Source organism: Carettochelys insculpta, chromosome 1, assembly GCF_033958435.1.
Source record: "Carettochelys insculpta isolate YL-2023 chromosome 1, ASM3395843v1, whole genome shotgun sequence".
NCBI classification, from domain to species: domain Eukaryota; kingdom Metazoa; phylum Chordata; order Testudines; family Carettochelyidae; genus Carettochelys; species Carettochelys insculpta.
In genome coordinates, this window is record NC_134137.1 from 82614960 (window position 1) to 82639749 (window position 24790).

The window sequence follows — 24790 nt, forward strand, 5'->3', positions numbered from 1 at the left end:
TCTGCTCCTCTTAATACCATGCCCATTCAGAAAGTGTGGGGGGGGAAGTGTAGATGCAGCTGGTATGTCTATACAGCACAGTTATTTCTAAATAACAGCCATTATTGCAAAATGGTTATCCTAGCTTCTACACAATGCAACCATTATTTTGAAATAATTTCACTATAATTATAATTAATACATAATTTCAAAATAGTGGTTGACTCATTTTGAAACTGGTAAACCTAACTTCACAAGGAATAGTTTCTATTTCAAAATAGTTATTGCAAAATAGGTGATAAGTGCTGTTTCAAAATTCATTTTGGCCACGTCTTCTCTACTCCTCTCTTTTGGAAGGGGCATGGTAATAAGGGATTTCAGCAGATGCTAATGAGGTGCTGTCATGAATATGCACTATTTCATTAACATAATGGAGGCTACACACATTTCAAAAGTGCCACTTTCGAAACACATGTTGTCTGTGTAAACAGTGGCCTTTCAAAAGGACCTCTTAATTTTGAAAGAGCCTTCTTCCCATTTGGTTTTGGGAAGAAGCTTCTTCTGAAGTCTGGGAGGTTCTTTTGAAAGGCCCCTGTCTACATGGTGGCATGCATGTCGAAAGTGGCACTTTTGAAAAGCATGTGGCCACTTTTATGCTAATGAGGCACTGCATATTCATGGAAGCACCTCATTAACATCTGATGAAATCCCTCATTACCATGTCCCTTCTGAAAGACGGGGGCTAGTGTAGACGCGGCCTCTGTGTATAGCAGTGTTATTTTAAAAAAAAAAACTTTTCCAGAATAGATCTTCTGGAATAGTTTATTTTGAAATATGGCGCTGTATAGACACACTTTCAGTGACGGAGTTAAATTATTGCTATAACTCTTTTTTATTGAAAGGATACATCTTCAAACCACATGCCACTAAGACTAATGTTTTGGCAACCCCAGTGGTTTCAGAAGTCTCCATTCTGACCAAATACTAAACAGTCTTGTCTGCAGCTTGAGTTGCCTTCAAAACAGCTAATGAAAAACCAGGTCAGTTTAATTCTGAATTTATGAACTATGCAACTTCAGTAATTCAACTACAAACTCTTTTCTTAATAGAGCTGCATTGGTTCAGAGAAAAAGATTATTCTCTATCAGTAGAGACATTCCCCACAGTTCCCATGTCTTCAGTGATGCCATGGTCTCTCAGATCCTCATCCTTCATGAGGTTTTAACCTGATCTAACTGAGCAATTAGAAGATGCCAGGATCTGCACTATTGCTGACGCAAAAGCATGATATTGCCTTATTACTGTAATCGATCAACTTTAATAGGAAGCACACTAGGGTCTTGTATAATTTCTATGCAGAATCTATCAGATCATGATGGTCTAATATTGTCTTATTCTACTTGCACATGTTCCTAATCTAGCCCTTACTTGGAATAACTTTCAGCAATAAAATGGAAGGATTTATGGCATCTAGAATGAGGCCACACTGAGTGTGGGTTTTGAAAAAAAAAAAGAAAATGAACTGATTTTTTTTCTCTCTCTTGTCTATCTGCAATCGGGTTTCTGTCAAACTGGACCAAAAGAAATTTCCATTGCCTAGTCATGTTTCATTGGTTAAAAGATGCATTAGAATAGAAGTAGCTGTCTTACAGACTTCCAGGGGCTTCTACTTGTAGGAGATTCATAAAGCATTTAATGTGACCAGAGCACACATGCTTGATTTGATTGCAAGATTATAATACATTTATGAGACATTTCCTTTGACTCATATTCTTCTCAACACAGTTCCAAATTGTGCTAAAATTCTTGTTCTTTCCACATTGAGTTTGTGCTAATTCTCAGGATTTGATTTCAATTAAATCTCTGCTGAAATTCCGAAATCTGACAAGTAAGAACAGTCCAAAGTTACTGAAATAATCACTGTATTATTTCTGGCTTTTCATTTACTTCTCATCAAACTGTAGAAAAGAGGCTTAATCATTTGGAATAAGGAAGAGAGCTGAAATATTCAGACCTTTTAACCTTTCCTCTCGACTTTAATAAGAACTAATTTCCTCTCCTTGTCTAACCAGATGTCTAAATGGAAAGCCATGACCCCTCTGAAGATAATATCTTGACAGAAAAACATCACATGACACCTACTTTTCTTTTCAATGAAACCAAAGTTGATAAAGTAACTAAATGTGCCTTGATGATTCCATAATCAAACCTCTTTGTTCCATGAAAACTGTTCTCAGACCTCTTCTGTTCCTTATGAAGAGCTAGCTCTTGGTACTTCCAATTATCCTGCTCAGCACTACACGTTCTCAAGAAAAGTACCTGAACTTACTTCGGTGTGTGCATATATTTTCTCCTTTAACAGACTGATTTTTTTTCTTGTTCAGTAACTGTGAACAGTTCCTAATAACTTCACAGGGCTGAACCACTCAATCTCCATTTTCAAAATTCTTCACGATTGAGATCAGCAGAATATTCAGTATGAAAATGCTTGTTTTCACAAAGTTATCATTCTTGTTGTCTGATAGAAAAATAGACATTTCATAGTCAGTAAAAGCCAAACCAGTGGTGACAAAGTCATGGTTGCTTGATGACTACGATGCAGGCACCAGCTCGTCCAATATTTAGGGATGCCATCTGCATGAAAACAAAATAAAAAGATGCAAATTAACAGAAAGTGATGCAAAAAATGGCAAAAGTATTTTGGTGGTATGTATTGTTCAGGTGGTATGTATTGTCAACATCAACAGCAGCTGAATTACAAAAAGTATACACAATTAATTAATATCAGAGTTCTGTAATTTTCAAACTACTTCCTTCTATCCTTATATCATACAGTACTCAGTAAAACTATAAAAAGGATAGGGAGGAAGAATAGTTTTATGATTAGGCATTAGACTGTGACTCCACAGCTCTAAGTTTGATTTTTGATTCTGCCATATATTTTCAATGTGATTTTGGGCAAATCTTTTTACCTGCTTTGTTGTAAATTGCTTGGGGGGCATGGATTATCTCTTGTCTCCTGTACAGACCCCTACATCTCAGGTGGAAACTATAGGTCCTACAGTAATATAAATAATTATTTAAAAAAATCCTAGTTTTTTGTAGTTTAAGTGCTAACTCCAGTTCCTGGTTATTTTTGTTTAACTGCTTTTCTCTTATTCCTTTCAAAATGCTTTGCATAGTTTAGATCTATTTCATGCAATAGTTTCCATGGCACTAACTTGCTTTCAATTGTTTTTGAAAGGGATTTAATACAATGTAACACATTTACATTTTCCTCCAACTGTCACAAATTGATATCTACAATATCAGTATCTGTATTTAGGGTAGACAGTGACGGGAATACTTCTGTGGTAATTGCAAAAGTTAAGTTTTAATGTCTGTGCTCACGAAAGCTCATGCTCAAAACTTTTCTGTTAGTCTGTAAGGTGCCACAGGACCCTTCGTTGCTATTACAGATCCAGACTAACACGGCTACAATTCCGATACTCGACATACACAGTGAGGACCCATAGCCTCTGCTATATGTGCTTTCCTCAAATTTTTATAACAGTATGTTATCTCAATTGTTTAAATGCTGTAGCAGGATTTTAGGGCACACTTGAGAGTCCACTTGAGACCTTGTTCTGCCAGTTAAATGGGTAGTACAAACAAACCCAAGGATATGAGTATTCTTTGATGGAATGCAGTGCTATGCTGTATGAATAAAGGTGTCAGAATCAGCTTTACAACTAAATAGCTAAAATAGATAAATGGTCAGAGAAAAAGATATTTACAGGCGAGAGCGTGAGGTACAGTGATAATAGGGAATTTGCCAGGGATACACAGCATGTATGTTACACCCTAGAATTAAAGACAGACCTTTTGATTCTTAGTCAAGTAACTCAAAGCAAAACTATCATTCTTGAGCACGCACCTTAATCTCTGACAATGGTATTTAAGAGGCAATTATTAGCAGGCCAGTCATGACACTATGTTCACTGTGACAGAATGAAACAATAGATTCAAAGCCCGAATGGGCCATTGTGATCATTTAATCTCACCATCTATATAACATGGGCCAAATGATAAGGACTACAGTTAAAGGGCCAAACTGAAAAGTGAGGTGTGGAAAGTACTTCATGAGATTTTTAAATTACATTTTTGTGTACTCTACAGTTATTGTTTAAATACATTTTGAAATCTAACTTGGCATGCTCAAGGTACTGAGAGAGTTAAAAAAATTACAGTGCAGTGTGAATGAGGGAAATTACCCTTTACGTGATTTGCCATAATGTTACTATTGCACATAAATATACTATAATTTCAATAGTTGGGAATAATTGCTATTATAACTAGTTTTCCTGAGTAGATAATGAAGTGCACCCTTACATGTCTATCACATTAAATATATTCCTCTTATCCCTGTGTGTAGTTCTTAACTATTATATATCCTCAAATGTCACTAAGGGTAAAACTCAATGAAGAGACACAACACCAAAGAAAAGACTAGAATGTTGAAAGCTGACACAGGCCAAAATCTCATTCTTCCTTGAGGAAATAAGCTTTGTAAAGGGGGCCTAGAGCAGAATCCTAAATATTCCACCTCTCTTGCAAGATGAATTCTAATGAACAGCTTTGGCTTCTATAGTAAAGACTCTCTTCCTGTGGTGCTAGTGGTATAAAAATGTTCCAGAATTACTAGGGCTAATCTACACTAGAGCAATCTGTTGACAGAAGTCAATATTGGAAGAGATCTTCCGACAAAACTTCTTTCGACAGAGTGTGTCCACACACAAAAGCGAATTGAAAAAGCGATCCACTCTGTCAACAGTGAGTGGCCGGATTACCCAGCTCTTTCTTGACAGCACAGCAGACAGGGCTGCCCGGTGACCCAGAAACCCTGTCTGTTGACAGACAGCCCCCCAGAGCGTCCACATAGATTTCTGGTTGACAGATTCTGTCAAGAAAGGCGTTTTGCCTCGTGGTGGAGAGGCAGAAGGCTGTCGACAAAAGTGCTGAGTTCTGTGGATAGTATGTTGACAAAATACATTTTCAGTGTGCACGCACTGCAGGTTTTGTTGACAGGACACCCGTTTTGTTGGAAAAAAAAACCCCTATAGTGTAAACACAGCCAAAGAGAACATATGGCTCCACAAATCCTTACTGGAGCTGAAAGCAGAACATGAAGCTGCCACTCATTGGCTACATCTACACTAGAGAGTTTTGTAGACAAAATTGGGGTTTTGTCAACAAAACTCATGGAGCATTTGCACACAAGATGCTTTTTGTCAACAGAAACTGTCAACAAAAAAGACATGTAGATGTTCTGAGAGGCCCTCGATCCAATTTTATGTGTAGATGTTATCTGTCGACAGAAGTTTTGTCGAAACATCTCATCTGACAGTAACTTCTGCATGCAGATTGTTCTAGTGTAGACATAGCCATTCTGTGGTTGCTTCTACAGAGTTTTGGCTGCAGTAAGAAGTGTGACTGTATACTTAGTGGTCACGTTGCATGCAAAATGGCTGAAAGCAGGAATTTTTCTTCACACTTTAAAACATGTTGTTGTGACAAATCAAAAGAATATACAGTTCAGAGTCAGTGCTGGTTCTCTGTTCCTTTTTACAAGAGCATACTAAAGTCTATTACTGCCTTATTAGCTGAAGACCAGACTCTACTGCTTTCTCTCACATCTATGATACTTAGCAATAAACCCATTCAGAGTAAAGATACTATGCAGCATGAAGAAAGGTGATATAATGAATGAATAATCTAATCCTAATGGATTTATGTCTGAAATTTCCAGGAGGATTAATAGAACTGACCACATAAATCATTAATCCATCAAGGGAAAAATAAAAAGCATTTAATATTTAATTTTGCTTGACTATTAGACTGTGTGCTACTTTTCTCATGCCTTTGATAGCAACTTGTAAGGGCACTCTTAATAAGGACAAAGTTTTCTCAAGATAACTATATAATCTTTCACATATATTCACTGGCATCTGGGTGAAGTTAACCCACATTGCAGAGGGTTTACACAAGACTTCTGCAGTACCTGATTCGTGTGTGTGTGTGTGTGTGTGTGAAGAGTTACTAAGCCTTCCACATTGTACAGAGAGTTTCCAGTGTGCTCCCAAGCAGGCAGGAGTCAGATGTGTAAATGTTACTAGTTTCAAAATCTGCTTTGACTGTTTCTCACTTTCTTCTTGCTCCCTATGCAAGTACTATTGGGCTGGAGCTTGATATTTCAACCTATAAACAGAATAAGTTACTGTAGCAGGGTAGGGCTGCAACTGCATGGCCTGTGGAAGATTAGCTAGTTCATTCAAGCTGCGTCTACACGTGCACGCTACTTCGAAGTAGCGGCACCAACTTCGACGTTAGGCGGCGAGACGTCGAAGTCACTAACCTCATGAGGAAATAGGAATAGCGCCCTACTTCGACGTTCAACGTCGAAGTAGGGACCGTGTAGATGATCCGCGTCCCACAACGTCGAAATTGCTGGGTCCTCCATGGCGGCCATCAGCTGGGGGGTTGAGAGATGCTCTCTCTCCAGCCCCTGCGGGGCTCTATGGTCACCGTGGGCAGCAGCCCTTAGCCCAGGGCTTCTGGCTGCTTCTGCGGCAGCTGGGGATCTATGCTGCAGGCACAGGGTCTGCAACCAGTTGTCAGCTCTGTGTATCTTGTGTTGTTTAGTGCAACTGTGTCTGGGAGGGGCCCTTTAAGGGACCGGCTTGCTGTTGAGTCCGCCCTGTGACCCTGTCTGCAGCTGTGCCTGGCATCCCTATTTCGATGTGTGCTACTTTGACGTGTAGACGTTCCCTCGCTGCGCCTATTTCGATGTTGGGCTGAGCAACGTCGAAGTTGAACATCGACGTTGCCGGCCCTGGAGGACGTGTAGACGTTATTCATCGAAATAGACTATTTCGATGTTGGCTGCATGTGTAGACGTAGCCTCAGTGTGCTAGCAGTGTCATAGTGGCTTCTACAGAAAAACCTAAACATCCAAAAGCTTTCTGATGACTAATTTCCACAAAAGACACTTGCTCACGATGGCAAAAAAAACAAACAAAAAAAAAACAAACCCCACTCTTTTTACATAGGCCTATCATATCACAGGATGTGTAGTTAATAGTTCAACACGTATGGAGTCATTAGCAATAGGAGATGACACAAAGATACAGAATAGTAAGAAATAATGCCTTTAAAAATATACTAGGAAGTCATTGCTGTGTATCTCCAAACCATTCCAAGCAATCATGAACCATGCCAATCCACGTTCCTTCTGCTGTCATCTTTTTTTCTCCCAGTATCAACAACTGTATAATCCACATTCCAAGTCACAATGTTTTATGTTTCAGCATTCAGCCTACTTCATGGTGTTCATTACATTAAGGTAATGGAATGAGAGAGTGCATACTAAATCAAGGAAATAAACTGCTTTCCCAGCAAGAAAGTGGAATGACATATTTGTCACCAAAGAAAACACCAGAGCCACTTTCAACAACTATAGATTAAATTTCAACCAGCATACTGAAAATTCAGCATGAAAATAGCATGTCAATGGAAAATCATTCAGCTTAAAGAACTTGATTAGAATTATAGTATTTTGGGTACCTATTTTATCCATTTCCTCTTAGTTTCCTAGACACATTTTTCTTCTCTTTCTTCTGGGAAAACTTCTATCTAATGGTTGGTGGAACATACAGCTAGGGTAATGTCAGCTACTTACTAATGTTAATACATTGTGGGGAAAAATGAGTTTATAGGTACCTGCGTCCATTCATTAGTTTGAGGGTCATATGATTCCATAGTGTTCAGATATGTCTGGCCATCATATCCACCCACTGCATATAATTTATCACCAAGAAGACAGACACCAACTGCATCTCGAGGCATACTCAATGGAGCCACCATTGTCCAAGTATCAGTTTTTGGGTCATATCTGAACAAGAAGAAAGGAAGATGCAAACTTAATGAAAACCGAGGTATTAAGTCATGTTTACCCTTACAAAAAATCTGTACTCATAAACAACTTGTTTACAAATCTTCCAATGAACAGTCTTTTCAGAGCAGAAAAAATAAGTATATGCTAGATTCTGATACTTATATGTTGAATGGCAATTTAGTCTGTGATTAGTCCCTTGAGCTATGTCTAGTTTGCAAGGATTTGTTTGCAGACGTTTGTGTCGGAAGACATCTTGCAACAAAACTTCTGTCAACAGATCACGTCCAGACCACAAGGTAGATTGAAGGGGTAATCTGTTCTGTTGACAGAGAGTGGCTAGACTGCCTGGCTACTTTATTGGCAAAATGGCCTCCTGTAACCCTGTCAGACAGTCAGACAAGGTCACAGGTCACCAGTTCCTTCTGAGAACCCTGGCAACATTCTTGCTTAAAGAGACACTCCCGCACCTGACACCCGTTTCCTGCCCCTTCTGTGGATATGCCTACCCCCTTGAGGGACAGCACAGCTAGTGCAGAGCTTCATGTCTTGCTGGTCCCTGAGAACCATGCCATTGGAGATGCCCTTGGGCTTCTTGTGGACCCACACTGAGTTGCAGCAGCAGCTGCTGAACTTCCTGACAGCTGTCCTCCTCTTCCTTATGGAGGGAGAGCCCAAGACAACCTTCAAGGATGATGCCTTGGCTGCAGAACTTTCACACTTGCATCCATCTGACACCAGGGCACAGGCAGGTCTGGAGGCACAACATCAATTTGGACTGGTGGGACCAGAAGGTCATGGAGCAGTGGGATGACCAGCAGTGTCTCCAGAACATTCAAATGCAGAAGGCCACCTTCTTGGAGCTCTGTGATTGGCTCACCCCCACCCTCAGGAGACAGGACACCTAGCTGTGGCCTGCCATCCCCACAGAAAACCGGGTTTCAATCACCCTCTGAAACTCAACACTCCTGACTGCTACTGCTTGGTGGGCAACCAGTTTGGCATGGGGAAGTCCTCCGTCAAGGCCCTTCTCATGGAGGTAACAAACATTTGGGCTGCCATCCCTGCATGGGGGAGGAGTGTCCTGCTAAAGGGGGAACCTTGGGAAGCAGAGTTGGGGGGAGAAAGGGGTGGGGTTGGGGTGGAGGAGAATTCCCATCCCTGGGAGACTGTTCCATCACACCCTTGCAGAGACCTGCTGCTGGGGAGTGGTATCGCAGGGGGAAGCTCCTGAAGAACTGGGTGGGGAGATGGGAGGGGGCTGGAGACCCCCCTGAGGCACAGAGACTCCCTTCCTCAGTCCTTAATGTATGCATTTGGTTGCCTCCCTCTGCAGGTTGTGACAGCCATCAATATGATCCTGCTGCAGTGGGTCATCCATCTGTAAGATCTTGATGATGGTGTGGCTGGATACACTTACCTAGGGTTCCCAAACTGTGTGAGGGCCCTTAGTGGGACCCATATCCTAATCTGTGCCCCAGAGCATAGCAGGGCTATTTCTCCATGGTGTTACAGGCTCTGGTTGACCACCATGGACAGTTCATGGATATTTATATCAGGTAGGTGGGCTGGGCACATGATGCTTGTGAGTTCCGCAACTCTGGCCTGTGCCGGAGGCTGGAGATAGGCTCTTTTGTCCCTTGCTGTGAGCTGGTGGTCCTGGACATGAAGACGTCTGTCTGCATCATGGAGGAAGCTGCCTACACCCTGATGTCATGGCTAATGAAGCCCTACACCAGTTAGCTGGACCGCAGATGCGAACTGTTCAATGCCTCCTGAACCACATCAGGATGCAGGTCGAGTGCACCTTCAGCCACCTCAAGGCTTGGTTCAGGTGCCTGCTCACCCACCTGGATATGGGGGAGCACAACATCCACCAAGTTGTGGTGGCTTGTTGTGCCCTGTACAACATGTGGAGAAACATGGTGAGGCCTTTCTCCCAGCATGAGAGGCAGTCGCAAGCCATGAGGGTCATGCCTGTGAGCAGCCAGGCAGAGCCACCATCCACCTGGCCCATCAGGATGAGCTATGGATCCAGGATGCCCTGAGGGAGCACTTCTCTCATGGACCCCAGTAGCCCTCCCCAGGACACCCCCAGTGGGGCCTGTAGGCCCACAGCCCTACCCATTCCCCAACACAACTTCTCCCTTTACCACCACACCCCCATCAATCCCCACAGACTAACAACAGATGTGGGTGTGGTCAACAAATAAATGGGTTTTACTTTAAAAACACCTGTGCAAAACAAATACAGTATCATTCACAACTATTTACAAAAAAGTGATGTGAAAGTTGGAACAGGGTGTGGAGGGCCTCAGACCTTGGGTGAGGGGGTTGGGACATGGGATGGGGGACTGAAAATGCTAGGGGGAGCAGGACCCTGAGGGGTGTCTGCTTTGGGTTCCCCTCCTGCCATGGGCTGGAGATGGGACCAGGAGGAGGTCTGGTGGGGTCAGGGTGGACAAGGGTAGTAGGGGCTGTGGAAAGCTCTGGGTGGGCTGGGGGAGCAGGCCATGGCTATCACTCAGGGCATCAGGATGGGGTTCAGGATGCCATGTGAGAGGGCCAGTGGGAGCACAATCCTGGGGGTAGCCATGGGTGGTTGGGCCATCATGTCCTGTCAGACACAGTAACTGCATCAAAGCAGGACATGCGCTGGTCCCAGGCCCACGACTGCCATTCCGTGTTGGCCCTGAGCCGGCACTCTGTTGTGCCCTGGATGGCCCACAGGGCTGCAATGTGGTTCTGCTGGAGCTCTTCATACACCTGCCAATGGCCCTCCTCAGTTGTGGGCTCAGCCTAGTGATGTGACGGGCATGACTCGGCCCTTGGTTGGTGTGAGTCCAGCTGTAAGGAAGAAAAGGAGGAGAGACAGCGAGTCATTCAGGAAATGAAGCCTGTATGGCCACTGTGAGCAGTGATCAACATCCCCCAGGCCAAGAGATGGTGATGTCTCGGGAACAAAGTCATGTGTGGACTGCACAGAGGGCCCTGCTGCATGGGAGATCTGCGGTCCCTCCAGGACCGTGCTGACTGCTGTGGCCCCCTCCAAGCAATGGGCTAGCAGCCAAGGGGGTGTCCTGCCACAGAAGGGTCCTCTCATGAGTGGTGGGTGAGCCTGCATGCACACCTACAGATCGTGGTGCTGCCAGTGGGAGTGGATGCTGTCGCACAGCCACAGGCTTGCTTGTGTGCTTGGTGCTGCACTAGTCGGTGTATTTGGGGTCAGACCAGCACCCTCGTGGCTAGCCCACTTCCAAGCATGGCAGTTTCTGGGAGCACCCCCTCAAGGTCTTGGGCTTGTCCAGCCTCCCATGAGGCTGGGAGCAGGATGCCATTCATGCCCATGGGCTGTCTGCTAGATATGTGTGGTATGCACTCTCACTGCACATGGTCCTACATGCTGGGACCACATTGTGAGGTCCCACCCAGGGTGGCTGAGTGATGCTCACAGCATGCCCCATCTGTGCCCATCCCCCATGCCCTGGGGCATGTAACATGAGGATTACTCACCAGAGGAAGCTCACCCAGTTCTGATGATGCCCAGGAGATGGCCTGGCTGTCAGGGACTGGGTCCAAGATCAGCATGAGGCTGCTGGCCTTCAAGTATGGGTCAGGCTCTGGCTCTGGCTCTGGCTCTGGTGTGGGTTGAGGCTGGGCTGCCTCCTCCTCCTGCAGAGACTCCCGCTGCAGTGGGGGGCCACCAGCACTGTACTGATGCTGCAGCACGGGGGCGGGATGTGTCCATCCCCCCAGGATGTGATAGAGCTCCTGACAATATGGGCAGGGGGCTGGTCTTGCCCTGGAGCTTCTGGCAGCATCCCAAGACAGATGTAGCCCTGGAGAAATTCTTTGACTTTTGCCCAGACCTGCTCCATGGTGTGGTGGGGATGGCCCCATTGAGCTTGGGTGGTGGCCACACTGGAGTAAATTTCAACATTCTGCTTCCTGGCTTTGGGGTCCTGGAGGGTTTCCTCCTCCCATCACTTGACCAAAAGTGCCTGAAGCTCAGCCCCACTCCAGGAGAGGGGCAGGGCTGCCCCTTGGAGCCCCAGGATGAGTCCTGGGATCCTTCAGTTTGCTCTCTTGTGGGCCCAGTGGAGTCCTGGGGTGCCTTGCATTTGGCTATCTCACTATGCACTCACTGATATGCAGCTGTGAAGGCATGTGTGTGACTGCAGATGGTAGCTCTGATGCTCGCACACTCTCAGCTTCCTGCCACAGGGTTTCCTGGTCTCCCTGCAGCTTTAAGAATGACCGGAGGCAGAACCATAGAGTGTTGCTTGCTATGGACAGGGTATCCGGAAGGGTACCTGCACAGCAGCCCAGAGGCTTTTTCTGTCAACAGAAGGCCCCCCCAGAATGTCCAGACTGGCATTTTGTCAACAGATCACTGTCAACAGCAGCTTTCTTCCTTCTGGCAAGCGGGGTGCAGCTGTCAACAAAAGTGCTGCGTTCTGTCAACTTAATGTCGACAGAATGCACTTTGAAATCTGAATGCTCTGCAGGTTTTATCAACAAAATGGAGATTTTGTTGACACAACCCTGTAATCTAGACATAGCCTTGGAGACAAACGGACAGAGCACAATGCTGTATAAAGTAATTAAGAATGGAAGTATTTGTCCCTTTGTAAAAAATAGTGAAATGGTTCTTTTCTAGTACACTGGAAACCATTTTCCTAAAATTAGCTTGAACTCTCCAGTAAGTTTATTGAAGCTTGTCTGAGAAGTGTGGAGATGCTTCTTGCTCTATATTGCCACCATTACTCATGTTAAGTAGCACTACTCTACATGGGTAATGCCATTGAGATCTATGGCACTCCTCATATGGTAAGATATTAATCAGCATGACTAAGGGCATCAGAAGTGATCCCTCAGTGTTTATAAAAATGTGAGCTGTTTTTTTTAAACATAAATGGATTTGTTGGGCAGAGTCTATCAAATCAGTCACACAACACTGATTTCATCAGAATATAGGGAAAATTCCATACTGGCTATATAAAAAGAAAAGAGCATGAGAGAAAGAAGATAGGCAATAAAAGAACGAAAGAAAGAAAGATGACTGATCTAATGTAAAAAAAGTAAGCTTTCTGGATCCTGGTCTAATTTGTCTGTTATTAGATTTATAAGCTCTAGATAAAATGTTCAAAAATAACTAAAAAATTCAGAAGCCTATGTATCACAAAACCTATCCTTTAGGCGCCTGTTAAAATCACAAGGCTTCATTGTGATTCACAGAGGCAGAGTTTGGTGAGTATGTTCACCTACACAAGCAGTGGGGGTAGGTAGGCAACTTAGAGGGGGATTCACAAAACTCAACACACTAGGTGAACTAGCTAGCCAATCAGCAATGTCAGGGAGAGGCAGATGTCAGAAGCCTAGCCTCTCCCTCAGGGCTACAGGGAGGTGCTTGTCTCTGGTTGTTATCCACCGCCATGAATCTTGTTTGGAGCTAGGCAACAAAAACAATTTTTGCATGAAGTTGGATGTCAGGGCATTGAGGAAGAGGACCATATCCCTTACCAGTGTTAGACTAGTGATAAGGGTACTGATCCAGCATGCAGCACACATAGTGTTGAGAAGACATGATTTAAACAGGAATCTATCATTCTCAGTTTTTGGTGTATTCTTACTGTGGGGCAACCTCATTCTCTCCTGTTGAAACCTTTGCATTCTAGAAACATATTGAAAGAGTTGTTTGGGACAGAGAGAAAGACAGATAGCATCCAAGCTGAGGATGACTATCCAGACTCTTGTCCTTGGGCTTCAGACTCTAATTATTTATCCAAATGAGAACAGCTTTAAATAGAAAAAATGGAGTCAACCCCACAGCAAAATATCCCAGAGCCCAACGACTAGATTGCAGAGCCCTGTCCAGATGCATTCATCTTATCAGGCAGAGGAGAAATTGAAGTGGGTCTCCCACATGCCAGGCGACTACCCCAACTACTGGGCTGGATGTTATGAGTGAGAACTTCTGCCATCTCCTTACTGTGCGTGAACTCACTTGAGGTATTCACCAGGCAGCATCTGAGCATGTCTACTGTATTACGCCCCACATGCAAGTTAGGCAGCCTCCCTTTCCCTGACTTGTGAACCACTGTGAAGGTTAGATGAGAGATAGGAGCCTGTACTCTGAAAGTGGGGCAGCTGCATCCATGCCCAGAGACAGAAGTACAATCACCCAGGGAACTTTTTATTTAAGAATCTTAGGCACTGAATGAGTTTAGACAACCATAGAGATCAGTGGGTGTATTGTGATATGCACTAGTGCCTAAATCTAAGACTCAGGCAACTAAGCACGCAATTAGGTGCCTATGAACCTATGTGAATCTAGGCCTTAGGGACTACTGAAAATTTTATCCACCTTTATTATCTATGCCACTCCTTTCAGGAGCTGTTTCTTCTACTTTCCTTATATTTGCTATGAGAAATATTCTGGCCCAGCCTGCTCACACCCACTTTATTCAAATCTCCATTTTCTTCACAAAAACTACGTCTACACGTGAACAGTACATCGAAGTAGCTTATTTCGATGTAGAGACATCGAAACAGGCTATTTCGATGAACGTCTACACGTCCTCCAGGGCTGGCAACGTCGACGTTCAACATCGACGTTGGGCAGCACCACATCGAAATAGGCGCTGTGAGGGAACGTCTACAAGCCAAAGTAGCACACATCAAAATAAGGGTGCCAGGAACAGCTGCAGACAGGGTCAAAGGGCGGACTAGCGCTTCCGGGGCAACAGCTAGCCACTCCCTTAAAGGGCCCCTCCCAGACACATGCAGCCTCCACAGCAAGCGGTCTGCAGAGCCATAGGCACACACACCTCGAGCGACGCAGTCATGGACCCCCAGCAGCAGCAGCATCCAGAGGTCCACACAGCCGCCCCTGTAGGAACAGTGCTCGCCCTGCTCGATGCCATGCAGGAGGCAGCTGAGCACCTCCTTGCCACAGAGGAGGAGCTGCGTGCAGGGGAGGAGGACTCAAACCCCAACGCTGCAGCGCCCCCCCGCACACGCCGCCGGCTGTGTAGCTACCCCACCAGCACCAAATGGTGGGAGCGGCTGGTGCTCGGAGAGTGGGACGATGACCGCTGGCTCCAGAACTTTTGGATGAGCTGGCAGACATTTCTGGAGCTATGCCAGTGGCTCACCCCCACACTCAGGCACCAGAACACCGCCATGCGGTGTGCCCTCCCAGTGGAGAAATGGGTCAGCATCACTGTCTGGAAGCTGGCCACTCCAGACAGCTACCAATCCGTGGGCCAGCAGTTTGGCGTCGGCAAGGCCACCGTCGCGGCTGTCCTTATGGAGGTAAGAGGACCCACGGGGGGAGGGGGAGGCAGCCCTGGCAGGGGAGGGGAGGGGGGCCCTGGCAGGGGACGGGAGGGGAGAGGAGGGGAGGGGAGCCCTGGCAGGGGAGGGCCACACACACCCTGCACACCCCTCATTGGTGCTCTCCCATGTGCTTCCCCTGCAGGTCGTCCGCGCCATCAACGCCCTGCTCCTCCACAGGCTCGTGAGGCTGGGGGAGCCGGATGCCGCCATCGTGGGCTTTGCCACGCTGGGCTTCCCCAATTACTTCGGGGCTCTGGATGGGACCCACATCCCCATCCACACCCTGGAACACAGTGGAGGATGCTACATAAACAGGAAAGGCTACCACACATTGGTCCTCCAGGCCTTGGTGGACAGCCGGGGCCGTTTCCTGGACATTTATGTGGGCTGGCCTGGCAGCACCCATGACGCCCGTGTATTCCAGAACTCGGGCCTGTGCCGCCGGCTGGAGGTGAGGACCTGCATCCCCCAGCGGGAGATCCCTGTGGGGGACACCACCATGCCCCTCTGCGTCATTGCAGATGTGGCATACCCACTCCTGCCCTGGCTCATGCACCCATATACGGGCCATCTGTCAGCCAGCCAGGAGCGCTTCAATCAGCACCTGAACCACGAGTGCCAGGTGGTGGAGAGCACATTTGGCCGCCTCAAAGGGCGCTGGAGGTGTCTCCTCACCCGCCTTGATGCGGGCCCCACCAACATCCCACAGATTGTGGGTGCGTGCAGCGCACTACACAACCTGGTTGAGAGCAAGGGGGAGGCCTTCTTTCAGGGCTGGGCTGTGGAGGCCGGCAGGGCTGATGTGCAGCCACCTGCTGCCCCCAGTCGCCAGGTGGACCCCGAAGGGACCCGGGTCCGGGAGGCCCTGCGGGCCCAGTTCAATGAGGCCATGGGGTGAACGCTGGCAGGCCCCCCACTGTCCCCCTCCCATCCTCCACAACACTCCCTGCCCCTACGCCCACACCACAGAGCACCCAAGACCACACACCTCACCACTTTTCTTGTAAAAATAAAAGCAGACAGTTGTTTGTCAAATCAAACATCTTTTGAACTCTTATTATTACTATCTCAACGACTAACTATGTACAGGGAAATTCTAACTTATATATATATATATATATATTATAAAAACAGGGATAACATGAAAGGGGAAGACAAGGAAGGGGGGAACTATTTACATGGGGGGGTAAGGATCAGTATTGTAAAACAGGGGTCACAAATACAAACTATTTACAGCAAAAAACTAACTTAAAACTGGGGGGAATATATATAAAGGGGGGGGCACGTCCTGGGCCCCACGCCCCTACAGTCCAGCGCTGGGGTTTGGCGGCTGGGATCCCCGCCTCGGCCGCAGCCCTGGCCGGGGCTGGCTGGGGGCCGGGCAGACCGGGAGATACAGCTGGCGAGTGTCAGCTGGCCCCAGGTCCCCCTCGGTGGAATGGTTGTCGGTGGCGGGTGGTGGTGCGACGGCAGAAGGTGCAGCGGCTGGAGCAGTGGCTGGAGCAGTGGCTGGAGCAGGCAGGGCGGGCGCTGCGGTGGCCGGCACGGCCTGGGGGGCCAGGGAGTCCGTGATGCGGTTGAGGGTCCACATTGCCCCCCTCATGCCTCCTGGCGCCAGGCCAGCGCCCGCTCCTGGAGGTGGAGGCGGCATTCCTCCACCCGCAGCCGCTGCTCGGTGACCTCCAGCTGCCGACGGTGCAGGGCCAGCAGCTGGGGGTCCATCGCCGGTGGCTGTTGGTGCTGTGTCCGCCATCTTCCCCGCTGTGGGGCCGGTCGTTGCTCCACCGAGGGGCTGGCCTGGAGTGATGGCCCTGGAGTGCTTTCCGGGACCACTGACGCCTCACCGGTGCTCTCCGGTCCTTCTGATGGTGCAGCTGCGGAACACAGGAGGGGGGGAAAGAAGAGTGGAGACAGCCGTTAGTGTGGGCCCCGAGCTGTGGCCCTTGTCCCCCACCCCTCTGCTGCAGGTTCCCCATCCCCGTCCCCGGGAGATGCTGCTGTGATGGGGTTCAGGGGTCCCCCTGCACTGCACCCCATCCGCTGGCAGGAGTGACTCTCAACTCAGCAGGTACAACAGGAGGTTTATTAGGCAACAGATGCCCAGTTTCTCCCAGAAGTGACAGTACAGCAGTCAGAGACAGTCCTTCCAACCTGTCCTGGGGAGAAGACCCCGAGGGGTGCCCCTCTGGGGTGTACCTTTCCCCCTCCTCAGGCTGCCTGCCTTACAGCTCTCCCTTCCCCTAGCCTCTAACTGCCGCCCCCAATTCAAACCCAGCTCAGCTCCTCCCTCCTCTTTGTTCAGGGCAGAGGTGTAACCTGCCAGTTGTAGCCCCAGGATCATCCTTAGCTACTGGGAGCTATTCAGCTCGTTTCTCATATCTAGCCTGAGTCTCGCATTTGCACTCCCCCCACTCCATCACATGCTGCTGCTGCTGCTGGTGCTGGGTGTCCCACCCCCTCCGCCCGGGGGACCCTAGAGGTTCCGCTTCCCCCAGCCCCGGGGATGGGGCATGGCACTGTCGTGCTGGGGGGCAGGGGCTGATGCACTCCTGTGAGGGAAATGCCACTGCTGTCCTTGGGGCCATGGTCATCTGGGCATGTGGAGGTCCCTGGCCATATCTATCACCCCCGCCCCTCAACCCCGGGGGTGTGCACCAGGGGGGTACATACCTGACAGTCCACTCCCACAGTTGGGGGACACGCGGGGGGCAGACGCCCGGCTGGAGCTCCAGGACGGCATCATTATCTGGAGGCCGGTGTCACTGGAGGAGGAGTCCCTCTCCTCCTCCTCTGGTGCCCCGGGGGTGGGCTCCTGGGGGGGGCCCCCGGGGTGCGGGGCTTGCCTCCAGGGTGGACTCCGCCTCCAGGGCCTGCTGGGGCTCCTCAGCCGAGGTATCAAGAGTGGCCGGAGGGGAGGAGGTGTGCCGGGGGCCCAGGATGTCCCTGAGCTCCCTGTAAAAGGGGCAAGTGACGGGGGCGGCCCCAGATCGGCCGGCCACATCCCGGGCCCGGGCGTAAGCCTGCCGCAGCTCCTTCACTTTACTGCGCACATGATCCGGAGTGCAGGCAGGGTGACCCCGGGCGGCCAGGCCCTCGGCCAGCCGAGCGAAAGCATCTGCGTTCCGCCTCTTGCTACCCATTACCTGGAGCACCTCCTCCTCGCTCCAGAGCCCCAGCAGGTCCCGAAGCTCGGCCTCCGTCAAGAAGGGGCCCCGCTGCCACTTCCCCGCCTGGCTGCTGGGCTGTGAGCCCTGGCTCCCCTTGGGGGGGTCCCCTGGGGGCGCTGGGGGGGCTTCCGGGCATCCATTGCATTGGGTGGGGGTGTGGGTGGCTGCGGAGGAGCGTGCAGGCTAGCCGCGTGTTACTGCTGCTACCTGCAGGCTCTCTCAGCTTCCTGCACAGGAAGGGAGGGGGTGGGGAGCTTTAAGGGATCGCTCCACGCGGCCACCATTGAGCTCTGGGGCTGGCGAGAGCGTCTCTCAACCCCTCAGCTGATGGCTGCCATGGAGGATCCCGCAATTTCAAAGTTGCGGGATGCGCAACGACTACACGTTCCCTACTTCAACGTTAAACGTCGAAGTAGGGCACTATTCCCATCCCCTCATGGGGTTAGCGGCTTCGACATCTCACCACCTAACGTCGATGTTAACTTCGAAATAGCGCCCAACACGTGTAGCCATGACGGGAGCTATTTCGAAGTTGGTGCCGCTACTTCGAAGTAGCCAGCACGTGTAGACGCGGCTAAAGAGTGTCAAAACACATAAATTCATTTTTTTAAAAAAATCACTCTATGAAGTGTATAGAATTCTGATGGCATCAAGTTTGAGGCTTTTTATATTATGAAGCTAAATTCTATTCAGCAGAAACCATGGATCAAACTCATAATTTCAATTATCCTGACATTGGTATGTATGGGAGGGATTTCCCAATTAATAAAGAGGAAAACAAAGCTATATTTTTTGCATTTGTTCCCCCACATCTTTTAATCTTTTTCAGCTGAAAATAACAGAATACATATGTTATTATTATTAGTGTAATAAAATACTTAATATTTTCCAGTTACACGTTACATTATTTTGGGGTTATTTTGACCAATTTTTAAATAACATTTGCTAACAAATATGTGATTTTCAGGATACAGGGCTGTTAAAAATAGGAGCAAAAGCTCAACAGCCTTTGTCCTTGGCTTCACCTTGACAGCTACAAACTGATTACTTTTTATATATTCAGGAGTTTTGATGGTATTCCCCCTTGCCCTACAGCACATGAAGTTGCTACAAATGAAATATGCATCTCTATTTTTAAGGGAAAAATGTAAGCATTTTCCAGGCAATTACAAATAGAGAGCTCTTTTATTTACTTCTGATTTGTTGACAGAATTGAATTCTAAGCATTACATTTAGCCCCTGGTTACCTGATTACAAAAAAAAAATAAAAAAAAAGTATGATGCTACTTATATTTAGCTTGTATGAGTTTTCAGCTACTTACCTTGACCCTTGCAGTCAAAAAGAAAATACTGTATCATAGAGTCTATTAAAGTCTGTTGCCCTCTGGGAGGTGAAGAAACAATGCACACTTCCTAAACTTGGTTGTAAAATGAACATCAGATAAAGGGATATGTTGTTTTTGGAGGAAAAGCCACACAGTCTTTGAAGGACTGTTCAAAATGAACAGTTTTTGGCCATTACCCTGTGTGTATTTTCTTTTCCAGCTCACTTTGCTTATAAGCAATATAGTAAACCCCTGATATGCATGATTTCAACTTGAGCTTAACTTGCATTAACGCTAGTTAAGTGCAAGTCAAAGCTGTGGGGTTTCCAGGGGCTGGGGGCTGAGGGCTGGGGAGTGCAGCTGCTCTTTTGGCTCCTTGCTCCAGAACCCTCACCCCCAGCTGGGGGAAGCCAGGGAGAACCTGCATCTGACTCCTAGAGTGGTGGGAAGCTGGGAACCAGGTGGCAGCCTGGCTTTTGGCTCTCCTGGGCTTGCGGGAGCCAGGAAACTTACCAGAGCACCAGCACTGGTCAACTTCTTGGCTCCCACCAGTGGAGAGAAGCTGGGAGCCAGGCTGACACCTTGTTCCTGGCTCTCTGTCACTCTGGGAGACAGGAAGCTGACAAGCAGTGGTGCCGTGGTAAGTTTCTGGGCTCCCACAAGCTGAGGGGAGCCAGGAGCCAGGCTGATGCTTGGTTCCTGGCTCTGCCTCAACTTGCATGAAATTTGAGTTATATGAGGGTACAGAAGAGAGCAACCCTCATGTAACTCAGAGGACTACTGTACCTTTTGTGTAGAAAAAGAGGTGCTGTAGTCAGCCAGCTCCCCACACCCCACTCCAGCCAATCCCATGGCTGGGGCTGCCAAGGTGCTGGCACTCAGTACTGGCAAGTAACAGGACTGCCTGTAAGAGTGGTTCCAATGAAGTCAATAGAACAAATAAAGTCATTATGGTTAGAAGATGTTAGCACAAACAATGTTTAGTTTTAGACAGCAATTTAATGAAGATGAAAAACAGTTGTTTTTTACCTAATTAGGAGAATATTATTATGGACTACAAAGCAGTTAAAAGGTGGGCAATGAGAACTTGTGGTTAAAACATTTAACATATACTTCATAAATTGCCATATTTCAGGTACAGTATATGGCCTCTGGCACCATCTAAATTACATCCTTCTCAGAAAAGGCAATTAACTGAGAAAGGCAATATAGGTGGGAAAAAGAGGTGGATTTTGATGAATAGGGAGGAACTGTTTGATAGTTTAAAAGTGGAAGGAAGTTTGGGTGAAGCTGGTGATGAAATGATAGAGATTGTGGTTCCCAGAAAAGATGGGAAGGAAAAAGAGACAAAATAAGGTTAACAGACTTTAGCAAACTTATATCAGTATTTTCGGTAGATGGAAGGAAGTTTAAGGGGAAAAAGAGTTCAGAAGAATTGGCAGTTCTTTAAGAACATAAGAACAGCCATACTGGGTCAGACCAAAGGTCCGTCCAGCCCAGTAGCCTGTCTGCTGACAGTGGCTAGTAGCAGGTGTGGGTGTTCCATAGATTTATACAGGGGCAGTAAGATACTCCTTGTCTTATTTTCTATCCCTCTTTTTTTAATAATTGCTAACATCCTATTTGCCTTTTTGACTGCCTCTGTACACTGCCTGGATGTTTTCAAGGAACTATCCACAATGATTCCAAGATCTCTTTCCTGATCAGTTACAGCTAAATTAGCCCCCATCATACTGTAAGTATAGCTGGGGTCATTTTTTCCAACGTGCACTACCTCACACTTGTCCACATTAAATTTCATTTGCCATTTTGTTACCCAATCACTGAGTCTGATGAGATCTTTTTGAAGTTCTTCACAGTCTGCCTTTGTCTTGACTGTCTTGAACACTTCAGTGTCATCTGCAAACTTTGCCACCTCACTGCTCACCCCCTTCCCCAGATCATTTATGAATAAATTATACAGGATTGGTCCTAGGACTGACCCTTGGGGGACACCACTAGTTATCCCTCTCCATTTGAAAAAATTACCATTTATGCCTACCCTTTGTTTCCTGTGTTTGAACCAGTTCTCAATCCATGAAAGGACCTTCCCTCTTATCCCATGACAACTTAATTTACATAAGAGCCTTTGATGAGGTACCTTGTGAAAGGCTTTCTGGAAATCTAAGTATACTACATCCACTGGCTCTCCCCTGTCTGCATGTTTGCTAACCCCTTCAAAGAACTCTAGCAGATTAGTAAGATATGATTTCCCTCTGCAGAAACCATGTTGACTTTTGCCCATCAAATTATGTTCTTCTACGTGCCTGACAATTTTATTCTTTACTATTGTTTCAACTAAGTTGCCTGGAACTGACGTTCAACTTACCTGTCTGTTATTGCCAGGGTCACCTCTACAGCCCTTTGTAAATATTGGTGTCACATTAGCTATCTTCCAGTCATTACGTACGGAAGCTGATCCAACGGACAGGTTACAAACTAGTGTTAACAGTTCTGCAATTTCCCATTTCAGTTCTTTCAGAACCCTTGGATGAATGCCATCCGGTCCCGGTGATTTGTTAACATTAAGTGTATCTATTTGTTCCAAAACCTCCTCTAATGACACTTCAATTTAGGACAGTTCCTCAGTTTCATTTCCCACAAAAAAATGGTGCAGATTTGGGAATCTCCCCAACATCCTCAGCCATGAAGACTGAAGCAAAGAAATCATTTAATCTCTCCACAATGGCTTTATCATCCTTGCTTGCTCCTTTTGTATTTGTATCGCTTAGGGGACCCACTGGTTTTTTTAGCAGGCTTCCTGCTTCTAATGTATTTAAAAAACATTTTGTTTTTACTTTTTGAGCTTCTGGCTAGCTGTTCCTCATAATCATTTTTGGCTTTCCTTATTACAGTTTTACACTTAATTTGGCAGTGTTTATGTTCCTTTTTATTTACCTCACTAGGATTTGCCTTCCGCCTTTTGAAAGATGCCTTCTTAACCCTCACTGCTTGTTTTACATGAGTGTTAACCCATGGTGGCTCTTTTTTAAAATGATGTTATGTTTTCAGTAAAGCATGAAAGTAAACTAATGATTAGTAATGTTTACATGATTAATACAATGAACATCTATGTAAACAGGGTAATATCTGAAGCTAAAACAGGTTACTAATTGGGCGGCCATTATGGGGAAGAGGTGAGTATCTCTCAGTGATGAAAAAAACAGATGAAAGGCTGTTTAGAAAACCTGGATGTGCACAAGTTCATGGGAACAGATCTAATGAATCCAAGGGTGGTTAGAGAGTTGGCAGATATGATTGTAGAACCACTGGCTATTCACTTTGCAAATTCATGGTGTTCAGGGGATGTCCTGGACAATTGCAAGAAGACAAATGCATTGCCCATCTTTCAAATATACATATACAGACATACACAAAATTGGAGATACACATCTCCTAGAACTGGAAGGGACCTCAGGAGGTCATGTAGTCCATTCCCTGCCCTCTTGGCAGGACTAAGCCTCTGCCCTGATATCTATTTGCCCCAATCCTTAAATAGCAACCTGAAGGATTGAGGTCCCACTCTTGGGTTTAGCAGGCCACTGCTCAAACCACTGAGTTATCATCCCATCCCCCAAAAAGGGAAGAAGAATCCTGGGAACTACAGATGGTCAGTCTCACCTCATTTACCAGAAAAGTCATAGAGCAGGCCCTCAAGGAATATGTTTTGAGGCAGTTGGAGGAAAAGAAGATGATCAGAGTAGACGTAGATTCACCAACGGCAAGTTATGCCTAAGTAACCTAACTGACTTATAGGATGAGAAGACTGACTCTGTGGATATGGGGAAAACAGAAAACCTGAAACAGCTTGACTTCTACAAAGGTTTTGATAGTTGTCCATGTACTCTTGCCAGCAAGTTAAGGAAGTATGGCTGGGATGAGTGTACTGTATGGTGTATAGAAAGCTGGCTAAATTATCAGGGCCAATGTGTAGAGATCAATGGCTTGATAACTAGTTGACAGCTGGTATCAAGCAGAGCATCCCGGGGTCAGTCCTGGGAGCAGATTTGTTGAACATTTTCATGAATTATCTGAGTGATGGGATGGATTGGGCCCTCAGCAAGTTTGTGGATGACACTAAGCTAGGGAGAGGTGGTTATGTTGGAAGGTAGAGACAGGCTCCAGAGTGACCTAGGCAAATTTGAGGATTGTGCCAAAAGAGATCTAATCAGTTTCAACAAAAAGTGGAGAGCCCCACACTTAGAATGGAAGAACACCATGAACTGGTACAGGCTTGGAACTGACAGGCTAAGTGCCTTGTCTGCAGAAAGGTACCTGGGTATTACAGTAGATGAGAAGCTACATATGAGTTAACAATGTGTCCTTATTGCCAAGAAGGCTCCTGGATATTGGGAGGCATGAATAGTAGCCTTGCCAAAAGATTGAATGAAGTTATTATTGTCCTCTCTTCAGCACTGGTCAAGCTACAGCTACAGTATTGCACACAGTTTTAGGAACACCTCTCCTCCCCGCACTACAGAAAGGATGGGGAAAAACTGGAGACAATCCAAAAGAGGGAAACAAAAATTATCGGTGGGGGGGAGGTGTGTGTGCAGTGCATGACTTATGAGGAAAGGCTAAGGGAAATGGGCTCTTTTAGGCTACTGAAGAGAAGAATGAGGGAGAATTTGATAGTAGCCTTCAATTACATGAAGGAGGATTTGAAAGAGGATGGAGCCAGTCTGTTCTCAGTGGTGACAGATGACAGAACAAGAAGCAGTGGGCTCAAGTTGAGGTTGGGGAGGTGTTGGTTGGAAATTCAGAAGAAAACTATGTCACTAGGAGAATGGTGAAGAACTGGAATAAGTTATCTGTGGAAGTGATGGAATACCCCTCCTTAAAGGTTTTGAAGGTCAACCCGCACAAAAGCCTGGATGGAATGATTTAGCTGGGGTTGGCCCTGTTTGGAGAACGTGGTTGGACCTCCTGAGCTCTCTTGCAGTTGTAGGCTTCCATGAATTATATAAATGCAAAAAATAGGAAGCAACTTGACAGGAATGTATCTGGGG

General features: G+C 46.8%; 1 protein-coding gene across 2 annotated transcripts in view; it reads right to left on the reverse strand.

Annotated features, from left to right (window-relative positions):
• Positions 1-2553: 2553 nt before the first annotated feature.
• KLHL1 (kelch like family member 1) overlaps positions 2554-24790 on the reverse strand; it is a 501813-nt gene continuing 479576 nt past the window's right edge. For both annotated transcript variants that reach the window (XM_074982861.1, XM_074982860.1), the window contains 2 exons: positions 7738-7909; positions 2554-2613 (listed from right to left, as the gene is read on the reverse strand). In XM_074982861.1, the coding sequence (XP_074838962.1) occupies positions 2554-2613; positions 7738-7909 (232 nt within the window). The remainder of the gene's footprint in view (positions 2614-7737; positions 7910-24790) is intronic.